Here is a 23,885-nt window from a genome sequence, read left to right as displayed (position 1 = left end):
GCAGCAAGTTAGCAATGCTAATGTTGGCACTGGGTAAGGCTGAAAGCTTTGCCCAGAACCATTGTCCAGAAAGAAAAGATAGATAATCACAAAATTAAGAGATGACAACGTTTATTACAATTCATCCTTTCATGGCCATGAGGTCACCAAAAGGTCACCACTGTTCCTCCTTGGAAGACAAACATATCTGTACAAAATGTTGTTACAATCCACCCATTTGTTGAGATATTTAGACAAGCATTGGCTTAAAAACAGAGAACACAAATCTCTAAACCACAATTTACAAATTTGCCAGAGAATAATGTCGCACGATCTGATATCACCAAGTAGCCTAAGTCCAGGACTAACCCTAAACCTAACCGGTTGGTTATAACAGTGCTCCTGGGCTGGTAATTACTTGGTGGTATCATATCATGCAATAATTTCACATAATCCAAAGAGTAGGCTACAACCTAACAGAGAGCTCATCAGAAAAACGAAACACATACAGTAGTCTCCTATCATTTAGCTACTATAAACCAAATCAGATTGTAATTCATCACCAGTTAATGTTCAGTCAAATTTATTTTTGCTCCAATCACTACATCAGCAGAGCTTTCTTGCCCTCTGAGGACAGATTAAACCGCTCCATGAAAGTGCTGTACCTCCTGGCACAGCACCAGTCCTTGTTGCTAGGAGATTTTTTTTTTTTTTTTTTTTTTTTTTTTTTTACAAAACCTCAACACCTGATGAGAGGAATTGGGAGGTTAGTGAACAACATCATTCCTTTCCAGTGGCTGAATTGCGGCTTTGATCATAAAACCTCAACTGAACTTAAAAATCATAGGTCGTGCTTTTGATGGGACGCACAGAGGATCCCAGGAGACGGCGGTGGCGGCGGTGGATCTCTGGGCCTTTTATTTTTTTCCTAGAAGACACATGCTGCACAAAGAGGACAATTACCCCTGGAAATGTCAGGCTTTATAATGAACTCTGATGAATTTCTATAACATCTGACCACCAGTATAAGACCTTTGTACTCTTAGCTGTCAGCTATTCATTATTCCCGGCAGTGGCAGGCACAAGACATTACTGTACTACGTGAGCCATGGATTGGAGACACTGTGGCAATAAAGTAATAGTAGCCTACCCCCTATCGAACAGATGAAAGAACAAGCTTTTACCAAACTTTTTTTTTTCTTTTCTTTTTTTCAGGCTAACAGCAAATAAATAAATGGCTAACGAGCAGCAAGACAATAAGCCAGTGTGGCATTTTACACAGCATGGCATTATCAGAGTGCGAGCATCTCTGCCCACTTGTTCACATTAATGGGACTCAAGGATGAAAGTTCATTTCTGGCAGTTCCTGTCCGAAAAAATACAAAAGAAATATAGAAAAAAGATTATCCTGGTGCAGCAACAATGTGTCTTACTACACCAGCCGGGTGCAGCGAGTCATGAAAGATGATTCGTGTGAATAGAGATTTCTTTTGGTATTTAGAAGGAGCAGGTTATGCATGTATTGAGATTTTTTACTTTAGTGTATTTTTTAATGGGATGGTATCACAGCGTTAAGGCTCACGATGTTCTCGATTATGGCCTTGTAATAGATTTGAACTCACTCACATCTGTCCTTGTCACATCTGACTTACTAATTTCCACCTCCTCCCATTTTTCACCTTGCCAGCCTCATCACAGCTGTGAAAGAGATTGGATGAGGATACAGAGTCGGGAGTGTGTCCATCAGGGAGTGTGTCCATCAGCTTATCTCCTGAAGTAACTTTGACAGCGATCCTGTAATGAGATGAAAGATTTGTAAGGAGCTTCATACATTTGGACGATTCAAAGGGGGACATTTCTCGCAACAACTGATGCTGCTAACAATTTCCTGCCCTGTTAGAGGGAGGACAGATGATTAATTCATGTCTCTGCCGTCTTAACGAGGTTGTGGCCGTCGGTGGGCGGGAGGGGGGCACACACTCCGCAGACGCTTTGATATCTTACATTCAAGGCTGTGTCACCCATTAATGACTTCTTTGAGCTGTGGAACGAGCATCATTATCTCTTTCCAAAAAGGGTAGGATGAGAGATTTCAGCTCAGCTTGTATAAAGACAGGGGAGGAATCAGTCAGTGTGTGTGTGTGTGTGTGTGTGTGTGTGTGTGTGTGTGTGTGTAAGCGACACTTGAGCATTGCCTTGCACTGCAACTTGTATCTGATGGAAAGAATAGAAGAAGCTGCTTTTTTTGTTTCCTACAGTCGAACAAAAACAGCAATTACAAGTTTCTAAATAGGCACTGACAATGAAACCTGAAAGTATTGTCTGTAATTGTTATGTGTACATACATTATTTCAAGCCATGCATAGTAATAGGTACAGTAAGGTCAACACCTTATATAATATTATAGAGGGACAGTGAGCAGTTCCCATAATGAACAAGCACTTGATGACGGTGGAGACGATGACAGGAAGAGACCTTCAACACAACCAGACCTGAAGAATGAGGACACAGAGAGAAACGGAGAGGAGATAGAAGTTGTTGCTATAAATGCATGGAGAGAGGAAGCAGCATAAAGTGTAAGGGATAGTTCGGGGTTCACCTGTAAGCTATATCAAAGAGGGACATTTTAAACCTAATCTTAAATGTAGAGAGAGGGCATCTGGCTCCCAAAGCCAAATCGGGAGCTGGTACCACAGGAGAGGAGGCTGATAGCTGAAGGGCTCTATACAGCTCAGAAAAAAAGCTAGACCAGTATTGACTCTTGCTCTTATCTTATAACCGAAGGATGTGATTTCTTCAGTGGAGGAAACTCTGGGAGGCTGCTTTCACCTGAATGCTGTGTACTACTACTACTACACTCTGTCATCTTGTTAACAGGGAGTAGGCTACAGTATGTGTGCAGCTGACCCCACAGCGCACACGTAGAGACTGAACTCCAGGAGGACAGTTTACTGTGACACATAGGTACAGACAATACGGTAGCTACCTTTCTTACATGTTGATTTTGTCTAAAGATGTCAAAAAATTGCTGTGTCAGTTTTCAAACATCTTGAAAAGTTTGGACAGAAATGCTAAACCGAAAATTAATTGTGATATAATGATATGATAATTCCATTTCACTGTACCAGTAGGCTACGATACTTGTGGGAGTTGAAGCTTTAGACCAGGTCAACTTGACTCGTGCACCTTTACTGCATGGAAAAAACGTCGGACTCCAGTGAAAAAGATTAGACAGAATGTATTTATTCCTTGTCTTTTATGTACAGTAGTAATCCAAAATCGAGGTATCTAAACTGTGTGGCTCAGTCCTAATTAAGCCTCAACTACCTCTGTGTTCTTAAAGCGACGGTAACATAAAAATGGCTCCTAACAAAAGGTTACAAAAATCCTTTTTAACTAATCATGAATTAAATCAAATTAATTTAAATCTTTTGCCTATTTGAATCAACTATTTATCCAATCAAATCAATTATTTATTTACACTCATATGAACTTTACAATATAAACAAACAAAGCATGTAAAAGCACACAAAACACACGTTGGCTCCCACAATACTGAATAGTTGATTGCTACTATTATTATTGTCTAAAATTAAACACAGGCGTATAACCTTTAAAAACGAATAGTCTTCAAACCCAGGCTGAGATAACCTGCATGTGAAAGACTCAGGGTTTGTTTTATTCTTTTATTTGAACTCCCCATTTGTACTCAAACGCACCATCGGGTGCAGATTTGAAGGAATAGACCTTTAACTCCACTTCATCTTTAAATTAGGGCTAGGTATTGTTTCACATGTTATGATATATAATACCAGAGTTTGGGAGCTGATACTGAAACATTACTTTTGTGGAAGTTTAAAAATATGAATATATGCTAAGAGAAAAGTATTGAATATACTGAATGACTAGAGACCCTTGGCTGACTCTATACGGTTTTCCATAAATTTCACGACCAAAAGATACCTTGTTCTTTCTTTCTTTCTTTCTTTCTTTCTTTCTTTCTTTCTTTCTCTTTCATCCAGCCTCTGTGGGCTATTCAACCACTTCCCTGCACTCAACACCCAGTCATCAAAATATTTTATTTATTATTTTTTCTTTCTCTTCTTTTTTTTCTACTTTTAAGAGGCTTTTCATGCCTCTACATCCATTCTGTCACTTCACCGCTGCGGCAGTGAGAAGGGTTCAAGGGTCACGGCAAAGTAGAGAGAGCTGGATGAGTGAGAGGGTTTAAGTTCACACAGAGAGTGGAGGATTGTATATTTCCTAAGAAAACAGGAGCAGCCATTTGAGTGGAGGTCATGGACATTTCTATGCATGCTGATAGAATAGGTGGAAGCGTTGGAGGAGAAAGGCCTCTTAAATCTAAATGAACTAAAAGCTCTTGGTTTGAATGCTCTTCAGCATATACTCTGCCAAATGTACTCTACCTCGAATAAAGCACTCGGGTCAGAAGGGATGTTTTTTGAAGCTTTTAGGCTAACTCTGATTTCCACTTAAAACCAACTTTAGTTCCCATTTCTAAGCGAGACTGGGCCTTTTCTCTGCATCGGTTTCAAACAAGCATGTTTCTGTCTGCAAGTTGTGAGACATTTGTATTATATGAAATGTATTTATCTGAGGATCACTTTGCCACCAACAAGAAATGTCTACGTGCCAATATATTTAATCAAAATGCCACTGAATTTGGTCAAATACGATTTTCAGTGTCATTTTTCAGTTTCACTGTGAATTTTTGCAGCATCTGACAAAAAGGGTCTCAGTGCAGTATCAATAACTTGAAAGGGGGTTGCTGAAAACCTTTATCTAGTGAGAATGAAACCATCAAAGGAGAATCACAGAGACAAAATGAGCACATTCACACATGCACATAGAAATTTAAAGGTGCAATGCTTTTCAAATCCACATGGTGGCAGCTTGGCTATACTGTACATACTGATCCCATAAGAGGCATTTTTGCTTTCATACCTAACCATTTACAATATTAAGGATCAGTTCATTTACTATGGATTATATATGCCAGCATTTGCAAACAACTGTCCTATTGCTGATTTATATTTTTCTCTGAAAATGAACAATATTTAGGCCTATTCACATTCTTGATCTTGGGAATATAGATAGATGAAATAATAACTTAAACTAAAGTAAAAGGGTAATTTGCTTTTCTAAAGGTCATGGTCTTCTTAAATGGGCAGCAGTGGAAAGCTTAAAAACCCATACAGTACCTGGCACTTTTTAACCTAAGCAGTGTAAATATTTTTTTTGTGATACATTTTTTATTTTATTTTATTTTATTACATTTTCATTCATCCAGACTCCTTGCCTGCACCCTTGTCCGGAGGGTAACATTATTATGGACGATTTACAGGGGAAATAAATAGATAAATAAAAAAAATAAAATAAAATAAAACACACAACAACAGCAGTGCATAGAAAACACATTCATGAGGTGTTTCTCAGTGATGTAAATCTTGTACTTTTAAAAAAAAATATTATTTCAGCAGGTTGAACTATTGTGATTTAATGTCATTGTGTTTCAGTGCAAAGAATATTTTGCCTATCTGTGATTAGTTTATATGAACAGCAGGTGGCAGCATCGAGTTTCACGTCTCTCTCCTTTCAACCACAGAAGAAGCAGCAACAGCAGCAGCAGCAACAACACACTGCTAGGTTTGCTAGCAGGTTTGCAGTTGCAAGTTTCACGTTTGGTCCAGGCGTGGGCGTCAAAATGCTTCTCCAGACCGTCCGGCCGTGGCTGCTTCGCTGCAGGACTTTACCTCGGGCCTGCTCGAGGCCGTACTACGCCGATAGAGTCGCTCGACTCGGCTCCCAGCCGGATAAACAGTCTTCAGACTTCCAGGTAGGTTAGCACGATGCAGCTAACGTCAGCTAGCCCGACGACCTAATGTCAACCTCACTCTGCCCAAAGTCAACAAGGCGAGGAGGAGGGGGCGGTGGTGGTGGTGATGTCACACTACACTCACCTGCAGACAGGTAAGTGTGACATCACGGTTAGGGTCAGCTGATATCGACAAGGTTTGTTTTTAAGGCGAGACACTACAGGAAAAAACATTGTTGTTTCATGCACTGATTAATTTTGAGATTTTTGGGCTATTTTCTTTCAGAATAGTGGGAAGAAATGGTAGAAAATCCACATTAAGGTGTTTTTATTTATTTATTTTACTTCATTTTTTCCTTAAATTCACCAAAAGTTAACATGCGACTGTGGCAAACTAACTGTGCCATGCCTGTCACCTGACCCGTGCCATGCCTGTCACCTGACCCGTGTCATGTCAGGTAACTATCATTGTAAAGCTCTCTCTCCTGAACAATGATGTGGGCTCCAAAAATGTAATTTCCTCCGTATCAGCACTGAAATAGTCTTAAAAATGGTCTCGACCCCTCAAAGTCTTGGTCTCTTGACTAACAGTTACAACACACACCACTGCTTTCTTTCAGCTTTGCTCCACCTGCCATAACAGTCATTACTCACTCAATAAAAGCAACTACTCTTTACGAATTACAGGTGTTTTGTCTGTGAGATTTTGAAGGAGTAGTGACATTTAAAGATAAGACCAAGGTTATTTCTATTGGAGTTTCCCATGAGAGTGCACTTGTGTCTCAAGTAATCACCATTTGTTTCACAGCTTAGACTTTTCATAACCACACAACTACAACTACACTGAAGGCACTTCAGTTTTATTATGACTTACTCCAATGAATTGATGCTGTTTCCAGAGGACTGCTCTCACAGTCAAGCGTAATGAGTAAAAGCTCAATGTCATTTGAACTTTGCAGTATTATTTTCTAATCACCTAAACTGCTTGAACCTGTCTCCCAGTCTATTTTTTCTGTCTACTTAAGACACATTAAGATACAGGTGGTATTTACTGCAACATTTAACACATATAATCACAGTAAATGTACATACTGTATAGGCTATAGTTGTAAAGGTTGGTTGCAGGAAAATTATACATTTTGTAGATGTTTCATAGACATAGTACAGGTAGCTTAAATGACATCTCAGATTAAAAAAAAAAAAAGCAGGTAGATATCAGCGTTGCATATCGCTAAAATCACTTTAAAATACAAAAGCAGGAGAAAAAACCAAGTTATATTGCACGTTTTAATACATAATGGTCCTTGGATTTAGCTATAATTTAATATGATGTAAAACATGATCCTCATATCATTTAAAACATGATCTTTGTAATCATGGTACATTGTGTCCTCTATTCAGTCGCCAACAACCAGTTCATCCACATTGATGCAACACCACAAAATATCACTTGATGGCACCACAGACTCATTTTTGAATGTTTAGACCCTGGAAAAAGACATGTTTGAATATATACCAGGATAAACAACTTGTCTATTACGTGATTGTTTCCCACATTAAATCAGTGTTATTGCAGCGGTTTTTCATGACCTTTTTTTAATTTCCCCTTTAACAAATGTAATTAGGTGACAAGACTGTTGAGAGGGTAATAAACTTCTCTAAGGCGAATGATCTAATAGCTGACCTTAACAATTCAGTTTGTTCCATAATCATATCTCAGATGATGACGGGGTTGTCTGCAGTGAAAAGCACAGGCCTTATATATAATTTTCCTTACTGTGGTTGGTGAGTAGGTGGCTGCCTTACGTACAGTGTCATTATTCACTGTTACATAGGGCAGAGTGCTGTATTGATTAGATTATTTCTGTCTCAACACATTAGGCTAGTACATAAGTGTTTATGAAATCCGGCTCTGCTTTACATGACACTTGTTGTTTTGTGCATTGACAGCCTCATTAACCTTGAACTCTTAGTTATCAGTATAAATCCTGTAACATGACAAACAAAACAAATGTGTGCATGTATGTATTCGTCTTGTTTTTCAGGAGAATTATGAGCGAATGCAGGCTCTCGTCGATGAACTGAAAGGTCGCACAGAGAAGATTAAATTGGGTAGGTGTGAGCGCATGATGGACTATGTACTACATCACTTCATTTTAATTCCAACAACACAAATTATTGACAGAGTTCAAGCAATATGGTTGATGAAAAACACATTTAGGTACACTTGTTTGTTCCAGAAAAAGCTATTTATTATGCTATTATTGTGTGTTCACACGTTGCCAGTGATATTTTTATTCACTGTGGATATTTCAGTGCCGTTAACACATATAGCGGGGAGTAGTTTACGATAGGGTTTCACCACAGATTATACAATAGTGTAAACAAATAAGTGATTATAATAAATGTGTATCTTAATCTAAGAATGCAGAATTGTTGTTTGATGTCAAAACTCATACTAATTAGTTGAAAATACTTTTCAACCTTTCACCAACCTTTGTTTTTATTATAATTTTCTTTTTGAATTCAGGTGGGGGAGAAAAAGCCAGAAGACTTCATACCTCTCGTGGGAAACTCCTGCCCAGGGAGCGTATAGACAGACTGCTGGATCCAGGGTAGGACATCCACTTCTATCTCAAACTCAAAATCCATGGTTGAATCATCCTGAGAAACCAGATACTGTATGTAATGTGCCGATCTGTAGCTGGTAGTTCAAAGATCTGATATTTACCTTTTAACTGAGAACAGGTAAAGGAGGACAGCATTGCTGGCGGCTTACTGTTTGCTATACTGTACAGATTTACTGCCAGTGCTTTCATGCTTCAAACTCCGAACTCTGAAGTGCAAAAATGTTATTTTAAATTACAAGCCTGTCTAGTTCTTCACCACATTTCATTTACTTTGTTGTTTTTTTGTTTGCAGGACCCCTTTTATGGAGTTCTCTCAGTTTGCTGCATATGAGCTGTATGGAAAAGAGGAAGTCCCAGCAGGCGGTATTATTACAGGGATTGGGCGGGTTTCAGGGTAAGCACTGTGATCACCCTGTTGTGTTGTATCTGTAAGGATGTTTAAAAGAATAAAAAAAGCCATGAATGTATTAAAAAGGCTACAATTTGATCTAAGTTGAATTTTTAAACTGATTGGGATCAAACTTTTCACTTTTACTTTTTCCACTAATAAAGTGTGATTAAAATTTGATTAAAGCAGATATATTTCTGCTTAAACAGCTACAGTACTCTGCAGAGAAATCCACCCTGAACTGGCAGGAAAATACTCAAATTTATGAGTTTTTTATAATTACATGGATGTTCTTTTAATCTTTGTGACTTGAATTAGTCTTTTTTGTGTAATTTGCTGTGAATTTCCACTCAAGGTGCACCGGTCGAACTTCAGTGTATTTGTATTTTTCCCCAGGGTGGAATGTGTTGTTGTTGCAAATGATGCCACGGTCAAAGGAGGAACATACTACCCAATTACAGTGAAGAAACACCTGCGTGCTCAAGAAATAGCTCAGCAGAACCACATGCCATGCATTTACTTAGGTGAGTATATTAGTTTTTAACACAGTTTCTCACTTTAACCACTGCAATTAGATACATTTATTACAGACTTTAGGTCCAGTTAAGAACAAATACAAAAAGACAGAGAAGGAAAAAACAAAACGAATGAACAACAATAACATAAAAAAAAAACTGTATGGTGTCGTCTAGCAACCCCTTATTAAAAGACACTTATACCAGTGTAAGAGCAGTGACATGTAGCCTAACGTGTGAAAAACAATCTGATTTTCTGAGTTATTCAGACAACAGATGAACTTAAACATGATGTTTCTGACAGATTGGAGAGTGTCGACTCGAGCCGTCACAAACATTTCGGTGGCGCTGGTCCATCTGTGCCTTTTTAACAATTAAACAATAAATACAAAAATCGAGCTGTATGTAAGATAAGATAAGATAAGATTACACTTTATTGTCAGATCACTCTGAAATTTGTCTTGCCACCCATGACGTCCAAAGTTTCACACAAATAATAACAAAATACCAAAAACATACATTTACAAAAAAGCATAAATGTTACCCTCAAAGGTCACATTTAAAGAAAAACACAAACTACCTCCTAACTCCATTCACAACATAAATCCAACATTACAATGTGTCTTTGGTGCAACACCCAGTGCTCAGTCTGTACATGAACCCTAGGGTCTACTTAAGAGCCCAAACTCTGATTTAACAGTTTGACAGACTGAGGGACAAAAGAGTTCCTCAGCCTGTTCAGTCGAGCTTGTGGAACTCTAAACCTTCTGTTTGATGGCAGAAGCTGATATTCCTCGAATAACACATGAGAGGGGTCAGATGAGATATTACTTGCAAGAGACAACATTCTTTTAGTGTATGTTGCTTGAAAATGTAACTCCAAAGTTTGATGTGGAGACTTACATTGTATATCTTCTATTCAATCAATCAATCAATCAGTCAATCAATCAATCAATCAATTTGTTTATATCGGGCATGTCAATTTAAATAATCATCATCACACTTCATCTTAGTTCAAATAATACAATACACATGGCCGAAAGGGAAAGCGGGAGAAGCAAAAGCTTATCTAGTCCCGCCCCCATTACCCACAGAATAAAATCTTTTTATAATCAGATCATATCATAGTCTTTTTCTTTTGTTTTTTGCTTTTTTACATTTTGATATAACATTCTTTTACTTATGACATGTTACAGCTATTACGAGAAGTTTGATTTGCTTATCTATAAATATCAGCAACTTCTCTCCAGTTGTTTCAAAGTCAAATGAGCCTGTGGAGAAATAATGATATTTTATTTTTTGGTGCAGGCTGTAGTTCGTATAAGGGAAGATAAAGTATCTGTAATAAAGCCAGGGGCCAGTAGTGTTAATATTAATCAGTGAGTTGTTTGAATATCCTCTCGCTCTTGTCTACTTTAGTGGATTCTGGAGGAGCCAATCTGCCCAGACAGGCCGATGTCTTTCCAGATAGGGATCATTTCGGACGCATCTTCTACAACCAGGCCAGGCTGTCTTCAGAGGGAATCTCACAGGTGAGGGTTTATATGTTCTCTGTGCAGCTCATGTATTTATCCCTGTATGCACTTAACAGCCACAAAATCTTGCCTCGCTTCAACGCTGAAAGGGTCGTTTGAAAAATTATATCAGAGAGAGCAGAGATGGCAAATTTAATTCAATGACCTGCACTGTTGTAGGTTATTCATCCCTTGGAAAAACTGACTATTGAATAAGAGACATCCTTGGGTTTTTAGAAACAAAAAGAGGCTGTCAGGACTGAGAGCTGATGAATGCAGTGGGTGCTGACGAGAGGTCGGGTCTCACACAGGTCTCGCTCTCACATCGCTCCAGTCGACCCAGGAGCGATAAACACAGCAGAATATATTCATACATCTTCACCAAAGCTCAATAATTTATGCTAATACATCTCTCCAGGTGATGAATATTTTCATGTTGTTCAAGGATTTTCCTTCTGTGGCATCTGTTCATTTTTATTAAGAGGTTTAGTTTTCCACTGGCCTTATGTATTTAGAGTAAATTGCTGTATTGAAAATGAAATTATCTGGTGCTATGTTTCTATGCTGTTGATATATGGATATATGTCTTCTGTCTTCAGACATTTTCTCTTGTGTGCAAGACATATTTCTCCCTAGGGAGATAATAAAAGTTACTAAACTAACTCAACTAAACTCAACTAAATTCGACTTTTATGCTTTTATGCTATTGCCCAAAATGTTCTTGTTAATAACATTGACAATTTAAATCAATACAAATGTAGGAAAAGGAACATGAAACAGTGCAGAATCAACACTGAATCCTAGTTCTTCCTGGTTTAATCAAATGTGAAGCTGCAAACTCCTGTGTCCTGTGAATAAACAGTTTTCATAATTTTTTTTATTGCACCGGTATTGAATTCATGTAGTGTCAGAGCTTTCAGGTCTCGCCAATGTGTAATGTCCATTTTTAATGTTGTACATATTTTATAATCATATTATTTTTGTTCTTTCAGATAGCCGTTGTGATGGGCTCCTGCACCGCCGGAGGAGCGTACGTACCGGCGATGGCAGATGAAAGCATCATCGTGCGGAAGCAAGGGACCATTTTCCTCGGAGGACCTCCACTGGTTTGTTCATTCTTCTATTTCTGATAAACTGTGTGGGGATAAGGCGACGTTAGGACAGTATAAAGGTCACTGATCGCTGGTTCACGCACCAGGCTTCGCTGCAGGGAAACGTCCAATGTTGTTTCAGTTTTGTTTAATCTCTGTGCCTCGGTCTTGACAGGTCAAAGCTGCCACTGGAGAGGAGGTTTCTGCAGAGGACCTCGGTGGAGCTGATCTTCACTGCAAGTATGAAATTAAAAGCATCTTCCATGACATGATATGTGTGTTTGTTTATGTGGTGCAGCAGTAATTATACTGTTGTGATCCATAGGAAAAATACTCCACTCTTAATCCTTAAAATTCCTTTAATTTAAATAAAAGCCCTTTATTTTCCTCATATTTTCCAATTTTGTCCATTGGTGTCATTTACAAACTGGGTTTAGGTTTTCCAGTGTACGTTTTATCGTATAAAGTCACAAATATTCACTTTATACATTTTATAGCACAAAACAATGGTCACTGATTCACATTAATAAATTTAAACAGTTAAAAATAAACTCATATCTTGTGCAGCAGCACCATTGATGAAACGCATGCTTCTATCAGTGTTACTATTTGCTGTAATAATTTCACACTGATTGATTTGTTGCTCTTTTTTCTTTTCTTTTTTTTACAGGAAATCTGGTGTGACAGACCACTACGCTTTGGACGATAATCATGCGCTTCATCTGGCGAGGAAGGCGGTGCGAAGCCTCAACTACAGGAAAAATATTGAGGTCAGCCGGTGATTATAATCACCAAGAGTCACACTTCATCACTCATCAAGTCATCATGTTTGTACCTGCAGTCGACACTGAGCCTGTTCTTAAATATTTCAGGTCACCACTGAACCGACTGAAGCTCCTCTCTTCCCTGCAGATGAACTCTACGGCATCGTCGGAGATAACCTGAAACGCAACTTTGATGTCAGAGAGGTAAATGTCCAGATTCATGTATTGTACTGTTAAGTCAAGTCAAGTCAAGTCACTTAATTAATACTCGTGGGTGGATGTGTTTTGCAGCAGGAGGTTAACCTCAATTTAAAGAGGAACTGTGCAGGATTTGTAGCTTAACTGTGCTACATTTTTACCTTAATTCAACAGCTTTGGAGTAATTGTGATGGTTTAATAAATGGTTTAACTTGTTACGAGGCAGAATGGAGGCTCTCTGTCTTCCATGTGCATGTCAACGCGACAGAAACGCGCCCCGCAACCCCATAATCTGTTGTTTATGACAGATTAAACTACACAAATATATACGTCGTAACATCGTATATGATATGTAATGTTATACTGCTCTATTGATTGATTTCTCACCGGCTTCGTTGTAAACAAATGCACATGGCCAGAAAGAGGGTTAGCAAAACAACGGAAAAGCGACCGGACTTACATAGTTCCTCTTTAAAAGAACGAAACCCAAAACGGAACACTTAAACAACACAGGACAGAGACATGGACAGAAATCGAGCTCCCTGATTGTGGACAATACATGTTCCATAAAAATACCAGTAACATAACTGTAAAACACACAGGGAGCAGTGAATAAGTTAAATAAACAAAATAGATAAAACATGACTTCACAGTTACTCATGTGACAATGTACCTATCTTTGCTACCCTTTTGTTAAATGTGTGTCTGGCAAAACGTTATCATTAATTAAACAGAGTTGTTATAGAATGACACACAGTGTTTTATACTTACAAAGTAACCTGTCTCTTTTACAGCTACTGAAGGCGCTTTGAACAATATTTAGCTGTTCGGTCCCTCTATCAGCGGCTGAGTCAATAATGGACGACTGGCATCAGTCACTGTGTCTTTGCTGTGTGGTGACACCTGCCAGATGTTCTCATTTGGTTTAAAGCCTGTGTCTTTGATTCCTGGTGCAGACCCAGGGAACAAGAATTACTGCTGCCTCCAGAGAGGTCCAAGTGTTTGTAGTGTAGTGTGACAGTATTGGCAGTCCATTTAGGACGCACTATCAACTGACTGCTCACCCTTTACAGGAGTTTTTTCTACTGTAACAGCCTTTACACACAGCACAGACTGGCCTGAAATCACTGGAGTTATGTCACATATGTGCAGATTGTTTAAAGAAACAGTCTTGAGATGTTCAATAATTTCTTAATTTAAGCAGTTTATAAAAAAGGAAAACAGTGATTAACTTATTCTCCTAACAAGTCTTGTCTGATTCGCCAATGCCTGATACTGCTACACTGCTACACTGCATTCCTCATTAACTACACTGTTGTAGTTGCTCTGTCCCGTGGCTTTAATTACTTTGTGTCACTAAGCCTCTCACTTAAGTAAAGTCCCCAACAAATGTCGCTGATTACTGTACATCTGTTTCAATGAACTTGAAACAAACAATTGAATATGGCTCCTTACACCCTTAAACACATAGAGGTGTCAGAATATAGGCTACTCTAAAACTAAAAATTGTATTCTTGTTTGATAAATCTTTTAATAGCTTTCTTTAATAATTTGATTGCAGGTCATTGCCAGAATTGTAGATGGCAGCAAATTCGATGAGTTCAAGGCTTTCTATGGAGACACACTTGTCACAGGTAAATGAAATAACATTTCTGTAATGAGTAAGATATCATAACATCAAAGTACAACTGGAATCTACTATATCATCTCTTAACTTTCAATATGTGCCTCTTCAGGATTTTCCAGAATATTTGGTTACCCTGTGGGAATCATCGGCAACAACGGCGTCTTGTTTTCTGAATCGGCTAAAAAGGTAAACATCCTGATTTTGTATCAGAACATGAGTTTATTCCCTAAAGGAAAAAATATAGATGTCTTCACAGTTTCTGCACAGTGTTGTTGGTGTGTAACCTCACAATCTAGCAAACAAATTTGGAGAACAGATAAAACACAGATGGAAATCTTATGGTCACATGGGATTAAGAGGAAGCTTTGTACTGGTGGTTTTGTCCCAGAGATTTGCTGAACGCCCGTGTTTCTCTCTGGAGGGGGGTTAGGGCATTTAGCATTCGTAGATGGTTTGTGCTGACCCCCTCACTGTCGAGGCGCCGAGTTTCTCTCTGACAATAAGCTCTCAAATTGCACTTGTCAGGGGCATCTCATGAGTACGCTGATGGATGGCATTGTAATAACATAGCATTTAGAGACCATGGACAAGGGACAATCATGATTTTCATTTAATATAATTCACTTAATTTGCAAGCCAATCCTGCCGTGAACAGAGCCGCTGCACTTTACACAGCTGAAGGAAAGACGAGGAGCTAAATTTGTGATTATAGACTAATAAGTTTTTCTAAAAACACATTTTGAATTGGATTACAAGCTTGACTTGAATGAAAAAAAAAAAAAGGTTTTCCTTGATTCGTTTCTTCTTCTTTTTTTTTTCATGAGGTCTCAATGTGACAGTATGAACATTGGTTATCTCATCAGTGTAATTACAGTTGAAAGAGACTGGCACGGCTTCAGAGAGACACAGACATGCTCAGAGAGTGCATCCAAGAAAAATCAATACAGCACCTGCATCTGGAGATGTGATTCTGTGACACGCTGTCATCGCCGAGGACGTGCGCCTCGTTCCATTATACTAACTGTTGTTAAAAGATTTTCCCCAGGTATCCGTGTTTGTGAAAGGGAAAGGTAACAGGAACAATATTAAATTTCTGTCGTTGGCACTCGCACACATCGGGGAGCAAGCTGATGGATCATTTATTTTTTACAGAGTGACAGTTTCTCATAGGCAGCCATCTTTCTACATTGTCTCCAACTTCTGTTTACACTTTGCGATGCAAGGCAGGCTCTGCCTCGCTGAAAGAAAGCCAGTAGAGGTAAATGCCAAAAATGAGGAAAAAACACCTGAGTAATTCAGCAAATACAAAGTGTATGGAAATGAGGCGTCTCCATGCAGTGCAAGTCTTTTGTGCTTGTTTGCTTGTGCGATCGCTCCCGGCAGCCCCTGTGTTGTGCTCTGTGATTTTTTTTTTTTCCTGGCAAGACTGAAGGCTATTCAGCTCCTTCATTTTAAAGTAAAATCTAACAAATACAAAAGCCAGTGTGAAGCCAGATGACCTCCCTCTCAAGCTGATAAGTTTTCCCTCCCGACTGGGCTCGTCTCAGATGAAGATGATGATTAAGGTGAGGCAAACTGATTGAGGGACACACAGAGTGGGTTTTAGGAGAAACACGAAGAAGTTGTCGATTTTTGTTCACCGGATATCAGGCAAATTGATCACTTGGGGAATTTAAGGGTATTGCTTTTGGTGGAGGGTAAAAAAAAAAGTAGTTCCCTGCTATTTGTGAAATTACAATCTCAACGAGAGATGCAGTTTGTCTCCTGCCCATACACCTCTAAATGTCGAACAGCTCAGCGTGTGCACTTCTCTTCTTTCAATATGTTCTCTACTGTATTTACCCTGATGTTTCTTTTGGCAGTTCAGTCAAAGTTTATATTTGTGTTAATCTGCTATTCTATCATTTCATTTTAAGGTACTCGTAACACAAGTCTGTGTTTTTTTTCCCCCCTTGGGTTCACTGAATATTACATTTCTGTTCCAGGGTACGCATTTTATCGAGTTGTGTTGCCAGAGAAACATTCCTCTTATTTTTCTACAAAATATAACAGGTGAGTGGGAATTTGTTGTTCTGCTTTTATCTGAAACCTGAACATGGTTGTTAATTAAAATCAAAAAGCACAAGAGAGATTGTTTCACCATTGTGGCCTTTTAAATAGGATTTAAGCCACCCTCTACGGTATATAATCTAAGCATTTAACTGGATAATTTGCTTTTTACATTATCATCAGATCATATGACATGCATGAAAATTCATTTCTAGCACACTCAGACTTCATCCCTGATATAACAACACACACACACACACACACACACACACACACACACACACACACACACACACACACACACACACACACACACACGCGCACAATCTCACTCACAAAGTCCACTATTTTTTTGTTGTTGTAATCTCTCTTCTCCATCTTCATCGCAGGCTTCATGGTGGGTAGAGAGTATGAAGCTGGAGGAATTGCCAAAGATGGAGCCAAGATGGTAACTGCAGTCGCTTGTGCCAATGTCCCCAAGATTACAGTTATCATCGGAGGTTCGTACGGCGCGGGAAACTACGGCATGTGCGGCAGAGCCTACAGGTATGAAAAGGTTAACGAGTGGTCTGTGACAGCATGAACAAAAAAAAAAAAGAACAAAAAAAAAAAAGGATACCTGGCCGTGACCTTTTTCCCAAAAGTAAAGCTCATTAGCCGTGTCCAAATTGTTTGTGTGAAGCTGAAGAGTAAATGCTCTTTTCGCGCTGTTGAGTTTTGCCCTTGGATTTTCACATCCAGGTGGAGGTGACCTTTTGTTTCAGCAGCAGAGAGCATTTTAGATTAGAATAATTTTAAAATGTTTTATGTTAAAACAAGCATTTCAGTCTGAATATTCTCACTCCGACCACCTCTCTCTGCTTTAGTTAAAGGAACTATACAAGATTTTTACCTTAATTAAACAGCCTCGGAGTAATTGTGATGGTTAAAGGGATAGTTCAACATTTTGGAAAATTGGCTCATTGCCATAATCGCTATAGTCATAGCAGTAGGTTCGTTACCTTTAATTGTCAGTGCAAGCTATTTTTAGACCGGCAGAGCAGAGCCGCTCTGCTGCTCAGAACTACGCTACGGAGGCTAATGGGATTTCTTCAAGTTGTGACCTGCACATTCACCACGCTATGAGATAATAACAGAACGTTACGAGACAGAGTTGTTTTCAAGGTAAATTCATGCAAAACCGTGTTCCCGTCAGGGGCAGTTTTTCATCAAGCAGTCTCTGCATTTGCCTCGAAAACAACTCTGTCTTGTAATGTTCCATTATTATCTCATATATCATATATATGATATCATATATCAATATCGCGTTTTGGAGTTGTTGGATTGTGTATTTGATGAGTTTGATGAGGGAAACCAAGAAATCCCATTAGCCTCCGTAGCGTAGCTCTGAGCAGCTAGCAGCTCTGCTCTGCCGTACTAAAAATAGCTTGCACTGACAATTAAAGGTAACGAACCTACTGCTATGACTATAGGGATTATGGCAATGGGGCAATTTGCCAAAATTTTGAATTATCCCTTTAAATAAATGACTTGTAACTGTCATTGTAAAAGACACTCAACTTAAAATTACACACTGTACATAGTGTGAATAGTTGAAGCTGTTGTTAAATTGAAGGATTGAATTGAATTAAATCTTGATCCTCGGGCTCACACGGCTCCTGCTCCTTTTTGTTTTCCATTAATTTGAATAAATTTAGAAAACTTAGTGGCAAGCACTCGCTGGTGAAATTAATTTGCGAAAACACAAATGAATTAACACTTTTGAAAATTTATGCTGGCACTCACCTGTGGTTGGACTTTTTTAATTAGTTTCGGAGTAATAGTTTCCCAACCTGTGTGCTAATAAGTCATGTTTTCGCTGTACTCGGCCTTATGTGGTGCTAGATCTTCATTACTGCAGATTGATTCTCGTGGTCTTGTTAGTTGTTCATCTGTGGCGTTGCTTTCCAATCATAAACACATCCACACTCTCTGTTTCTTCTCCTCTCTCTCTCTCTCTTGCAGCCCACGATTCCTCTACATGTGGCCAAATTCACGAATCTCTGTGATGGGCGGCGAGCAGGCGGCCACCGTCCTGGCCACCATCACCAAGGATCAGAGGGCGCGAGAGGGAAAGGAGGTAATGATTCACATTATTCATCCCATCTAACGCTTCACTTGAAAGGCTCAAATTGGCTTTGGTGGATTTGCTGCCAAACGCATAAACATTATGAAAGACACTTTTCTTTCCGTAATGGTTTGACATGGCACTTACTACAAGGTTAAAATTATAACAGTGTGAAGTGATGAATAGCGCAGTCATCAAATAGATGTAATTAAACTGTGTCAGGTTTGCTTTTATGGGTGTATTAAGAGTGCATTAATAGCTTCAGAATGACACCTCATATCAGTTCGCTGATGGCAGGCGTTTCAATCAGAGTTTAAAGATGGTTCGACGGTATAAAGCGTTATAATGAGGAAAAAGGTGGTGAAAACTAATTATGGATTAATGCCTTTTACACGTTTCAAATACACTCGTTTTGAACTGTTTTTGTTCCTCTTGAACTTTTGGAGATGTTGTCACCACCAGTGCCATCCAGAACAAAATTTATGAAAGTCCCCATCCCTTGAGTCTTTCACCCAGTGCGTCATCATTACAGTATCTCTCGCACTGTTGTGATGTATCCAGGCAAGACATTGACACGAGAGGGATTTAAAATATAATCCTGCTCGTTTGATTGGATCGCTAAAAAAAAAAAAAAAAGGTGCTGCTTAATGAAAACGGCATCAATCCTATGTGGAGCTTCAGGGGACTGTTGCCTGCCACCCACACCTCCTTCACCCAGAGGAGGAGGTGGATTAGGATGTAATGAATGAAAGAGACTCCCTTTGAAATTGTAAAGCTGTTTTTGAACACATGCACACACACATGCGCACACATGTTATGACTCAACCACAATCTAATGCTGAAATGTGTCTTTACGTGATGTAGCAGGGTTAGAGGTTGTCTCTTCAAACCACATTTGATTGGATAAATTATGATGTCAATTATGATGATAATTTTGATATCTTTTTTTTTTTCACCATATAATGAGAATAATTCACACAGAGGCACTCACAGTCAGGTGCCAGTTAATTTGATCTTCGTAGGGAACCTTGCAATAAATCATATCTTTATGAGGCTTATAATAACGAGTTTAGAGCTGCAATTATTATTTGGTTGATTGATTTGTCATTCAACAACAATACCACACGTTTGCTGGTTCGAGCTTCTCAGATTCTCAGGATTTGATACTTTTTCTTTGTCACACGACATCTATTAAAACAGATTACCTGCAGCTTTTTTTTGTTATTTTTTGACAGAATGATTAATTGATGTAATCAGCACGCCCACTGATAATAAAATAATCCTTAATTGCACCCTTAAGTTTTTGTTGAAACGCTTTCAGAGATTTGTTGATTCAAGTTTAGTTTTAATAATGAAGAGCTGTATTGCTTTATACTGAGAGGTGTTTTTCAATATTTTCTTCCCCTCATTTGTAGCAATGGGGGCAGAGGAGAGAAAAAAAAACAGCATTCACTCAACATTTTTCATTACGCTCAGTATTTTCACAAGGATTGACTCATTATTCTCGAGCCCAGGAAGCCAGCCTCCATGACAAATGAATTTGCCTCGTACACTTCAGCAACCTTTAGAAAAACAAATCCTATTGGCACAAGTCCTCATTGTGCTGTGTTTAAATGGATATGATTGTGAACTTTTTTTTATTTTTTTTATTTTTTACCTTAGTTCACCTTTTGCATTCTGTTGTTTTCATGATTCATCCCCAGTTCACAGCAGAGCAGGAAGCTGCCATGAAGGAACCGATAGTGCGGCGGTTTGAAGCGGAAGGCAGCCCGTACTACTCCAGCGCCAGGTAAGACATGACACATCATCCTTCGGTGAGGCTTTGAAAAGCTACAGATATGCCGTCAGACAGTGTGTCTGTCATAACAGCGCACTGACACCTGGAGATGTGGACTGATAACATTTGACAAAGTTGGAGCACAAACAAAACCACCAACATTTGTTTCTAATTAATTTTTTGTTTAAACCATGTCAATACCTCATGTTCATCATGTAGGCCACAAAAAAAACCACCCCCTTCAAGTGCGAGGGCTAATGTTGTGACGTGTTTCAAGTGTATTTCTCCATTAGATGTCATGTTGTTCTCTTAATGAGCACATCTTTGCTTTTCATTAAACCCCGAGGACTTTTTTCATGCTGTATACATATGTGAGCAGAGCAAGTATCAGACGACGGAGTTCTTAAAAGCAATCGTGGTGGAAAATTGTGTGTACATGTTGCAAATGCTGAGAGACAATTCAGCCACTAAAAATGATCCAGGTAACATATTAATTTAACTGGAGAAGCCTCAGCCCCCAATCCTGTGGTTGACTCTATAAATAAAAGCTATTAACACATCTGTTGTAGGGATAATAGTGCCAGGAAATGTGTTTTGCAATAATGAAAGATGAAAATAGTTGTTGCCCAGTAATCGCGGCCCCAATAAAGACCCTGACTAATAATAATAATGATAGAGTACCCGTGAGCCTTTAACCAATTAATTTAAATCAATAATGCATGAACCCATTTATAGCAAAATTGCTCGCCGGCCATTAGAGCTGCAATAAAAGTCAATGAATCAATCACTTGATGATACTTGATGGTTCGAGCTTCCCAGATGTGAGAATCTGCTGCTTTCCTTTGTTATAATCGATTTTAAAATATTTTTAGATTTTTGGGGTCTCTTTTGATCAGACATCACGCTGGGATTTCTGAAATCTAGAGCTTATTTCACCATTTTTGTATCTGTTCTATTCTATTATGCATCATATTTATAGACTCACATATTCACTCATTACATTGTGCTTGTTTTTATACCTTACATAACGTATTTGATGTATTGAAGTCATGTTGTGTGCTTGTTGTAACTGTGTTGTGTATCTACTGCATTCTTTTCTATTCTATTCTTTTGTTATTGAGAAAATAATCAGATTAATTCATATAGGTCATAATTGTCACCTTTTGACTTTTAATACTCCCAGGAAGTTGTATAATAATGAGTTCAATCAAAATCAATTTGTTTGTGTATGATTATGTTTTCAGGGCACATCGTTGTTATGCAATACACTAATTTGGATGATGCTGCTCTTTCTTACATTAAAAATGCAAAAATGATGAAAATGAATAATTAATTGCAAGATGTTCATATAATTAAAATCAGCGTTATAGCCATTAGTATGGTATACAAGGATCAGAACCATGGTAACTTATAATAGAAAGAGGCTGCTTTGATCTTGGATGATGGTGGAAAATGAGATCAAGCTCAGAAAAAAAGGCAAAAAGATCTGAAAAAGATTTTTAAAAACTCAACAAGTGTATTAAAACTGAGATGAAGGAACAAATTATTCAGGCAGATGAGCTCAAAATCTTAACACTCGATAAAAGTCACTGATAATCGGTCTGCACAAGTGACACGAGAAGCACTGTGAATGAATGAATGAGGTGAAATGTGTCATCTAATGAAGTGCTCACCTGTTTTGTTTTGTTTTGTTTTGTTTTACAGACTCTGGGATGACGGCATTATTGATCCTGCTGATACTCGTCTGGTTTTGGGACTGAGTCTCAGCGCGTCTCTGAACGCACCAACAAAGAAGACGCGTTTTGGAGTATTCAGGATGTAAAATGTTTGTTCATCCTGTACAGGTGTAAACCTCACGACTCTCCAGAGATGTACTGTAGATATTCTAGGTTTTGTTTGTTTTATTTCTAATGTGTAACAAACTGAAAAACACACACTACAGAAAGTTGAAATCACAGAAATCGGAATCACAGAGTCTCGTTTACTTTCTGTTGTGGGACTTTTTCTCCGTCACGTTTGTGCCTTAACTGTTACTAACCCCCGTGTAAATGCAGCACAGTAGTTATAAAACTATTTCTTTATTATTATTATTTGGATTGGATTTTTTATTTTTATTTTGATCAAATACTGTAAATGGTGAATTAAAAAAATGTAAAAATGTGAATTTAAATGTGTCTGTTTATTCAGATTAAACTGCATCTGAGTGTTGACAGAACCTGATAAGAAAGAAACATCCCAGTATTAAAAAAAAAATACAAAAATCATAAGGGGGCAGTGTTCAGCCATAAATACCTCACTCTCTAACATCCAGAGAGATGGCACATACACACTTGACATTTTCCGGGCCAAGTGCTTTCCAGATAACACACAGTGGTGTTCTCATAGTGACTGAGCAGCTGTTTTGATGAAAATCATGGCAAAATAAAGGTTTTTGAACATGGCTGAAATTTGATGTGGTTATCTGCAATGCACACTTATCTCTTCTCTGCACACACATGTGGGTTTATGGCGTCTTCTACACCAAACCTCTGCTTCCTTTCCACTTGTTATTTTGTGCAAATACTGTGTTATAACAAGCAGGAATAGGAACAGTGTCTTATACTGTAGCACTGAGCTGCAGACTTCACCAGCTGCATGGCCACGGTTTTGTTTCTCTCTCCCTCCCTTTTCTCTCTTATGTCGATTTATCTCTCTAAGTGAACATGTTGTGCACAGTTGGTACGCTCACATATTGGGAAATGACATCTGACTTTGCTCTGGCAACAGGTCTCTGCGGCCGTGGATGATGGTTTAGCTGTGGATTTGAATGTTTGGATGTCGGGTTGTATAAAGGCAGCTGGTTTCAATGCTGCTTAACTGGAAGCCCCATCATCATGCTTCTGTGTGTGTGTGGCTGTGTGGTCTGTGGTGGAGAGCCTCACCTTAGGGAGAGCAGAAATAACTCAGGCCATGATGTATGTGTGTGTGTCTGTGTGTGTGTATGTGCCACCCACACACACACACACACATACACATCCTCCTCCACCACATCCTACCACCATTTTTAAAAAAACGTTTCCCTAGTTTATGCCTTTATCTTCTCCCACCAAACGTCACTGTAGGAGGCATTACCAAACAGCGTGAACCAGTTTTTAAAAAAGTTTCCAGTATTTGAAATAAGCAAAACTTTGCCAGTGACATTGAGACCTAACGATTCATGAAACTTTTTCAAGTTTTCAAGGTGTATAAAAAAGAGAGAGGAAACAGACGGAAGGGAAGGCAGCGTGTTGACGACTGTCCACAATGATTTATGTGTCTTTTTGCTGTCAGGAGAATGATCGAACTTTTCCCTCTGACCACCTCTGCTCTTAATTACAGTCATAATCGCTCGCTGGGTGGCTTCCAGGTCTGCTTTTAAAGGGAGGGTGAGC

At 38.7% G+C, this 23,885-nt stretch overlaps 1 protein-coding gene across 1 annotated transcript; it reads left to right on the top strand.

Annotated features, from left to right (window-relative positions):
- The first annotated feature begins 5,614 nt into the window (after nt 1-5,614).
- mccc2 (methylcrotonyl-CoA carboxylase subunit 2) lies at nt 5,615-22,935 on the top strand. The gene is made up of 17 exons (XM_083979327.1): nt 5,615-5,836; nt 7,861-7,927; nt 8,346-8,430; nt 8,738-8,839; nt 9,230-9,357; nt 10,768-10,880; nt 11,855-11,968; nt 12,129-12,193; nt 12,624-12,723; nt 12,826-12,921; nt 14,477-14,549; nt 14,652-14,728; nt 16,528-16,594; nt 16,981-17,137; nt 18,596-18,710; nt 20,402-20,487; nt 22,180-22,935. The coding sequence occupies exons 1-17, from the start codon at nt 5,705-5,707 to the stop codon at nt 22,295-22,297; spliced, it is 1,695 nt and encodes a 564-aa protein (XP_083835453.1). The 5' UTR covers nt 5,615-5,704; the 3' UTR covers nt 22,298-22,935.
- The last annotated feature ends 950 nt before the right edge of the window (nt 22,936-23,885 follow it).

The sequence above is a fragment of the Trachurus trachurus genome (assembly GCF_905171665.1).
Source record: "Trachurus trachurus genome assembly, chromosome: 9".
In the NCBI taxonomy this organism is placed as follows: domain Eukaryota; kingdom Metazoa; phylum Chordata; class Actinopteri; order Carangiformes; family Carangidae; genus Trachurus; species Trachurus trachurus.
Note: the sequence above shows the minus strand (reverse complement) of the source record. Positions and strands in the feature narration are given on the sequence as shown.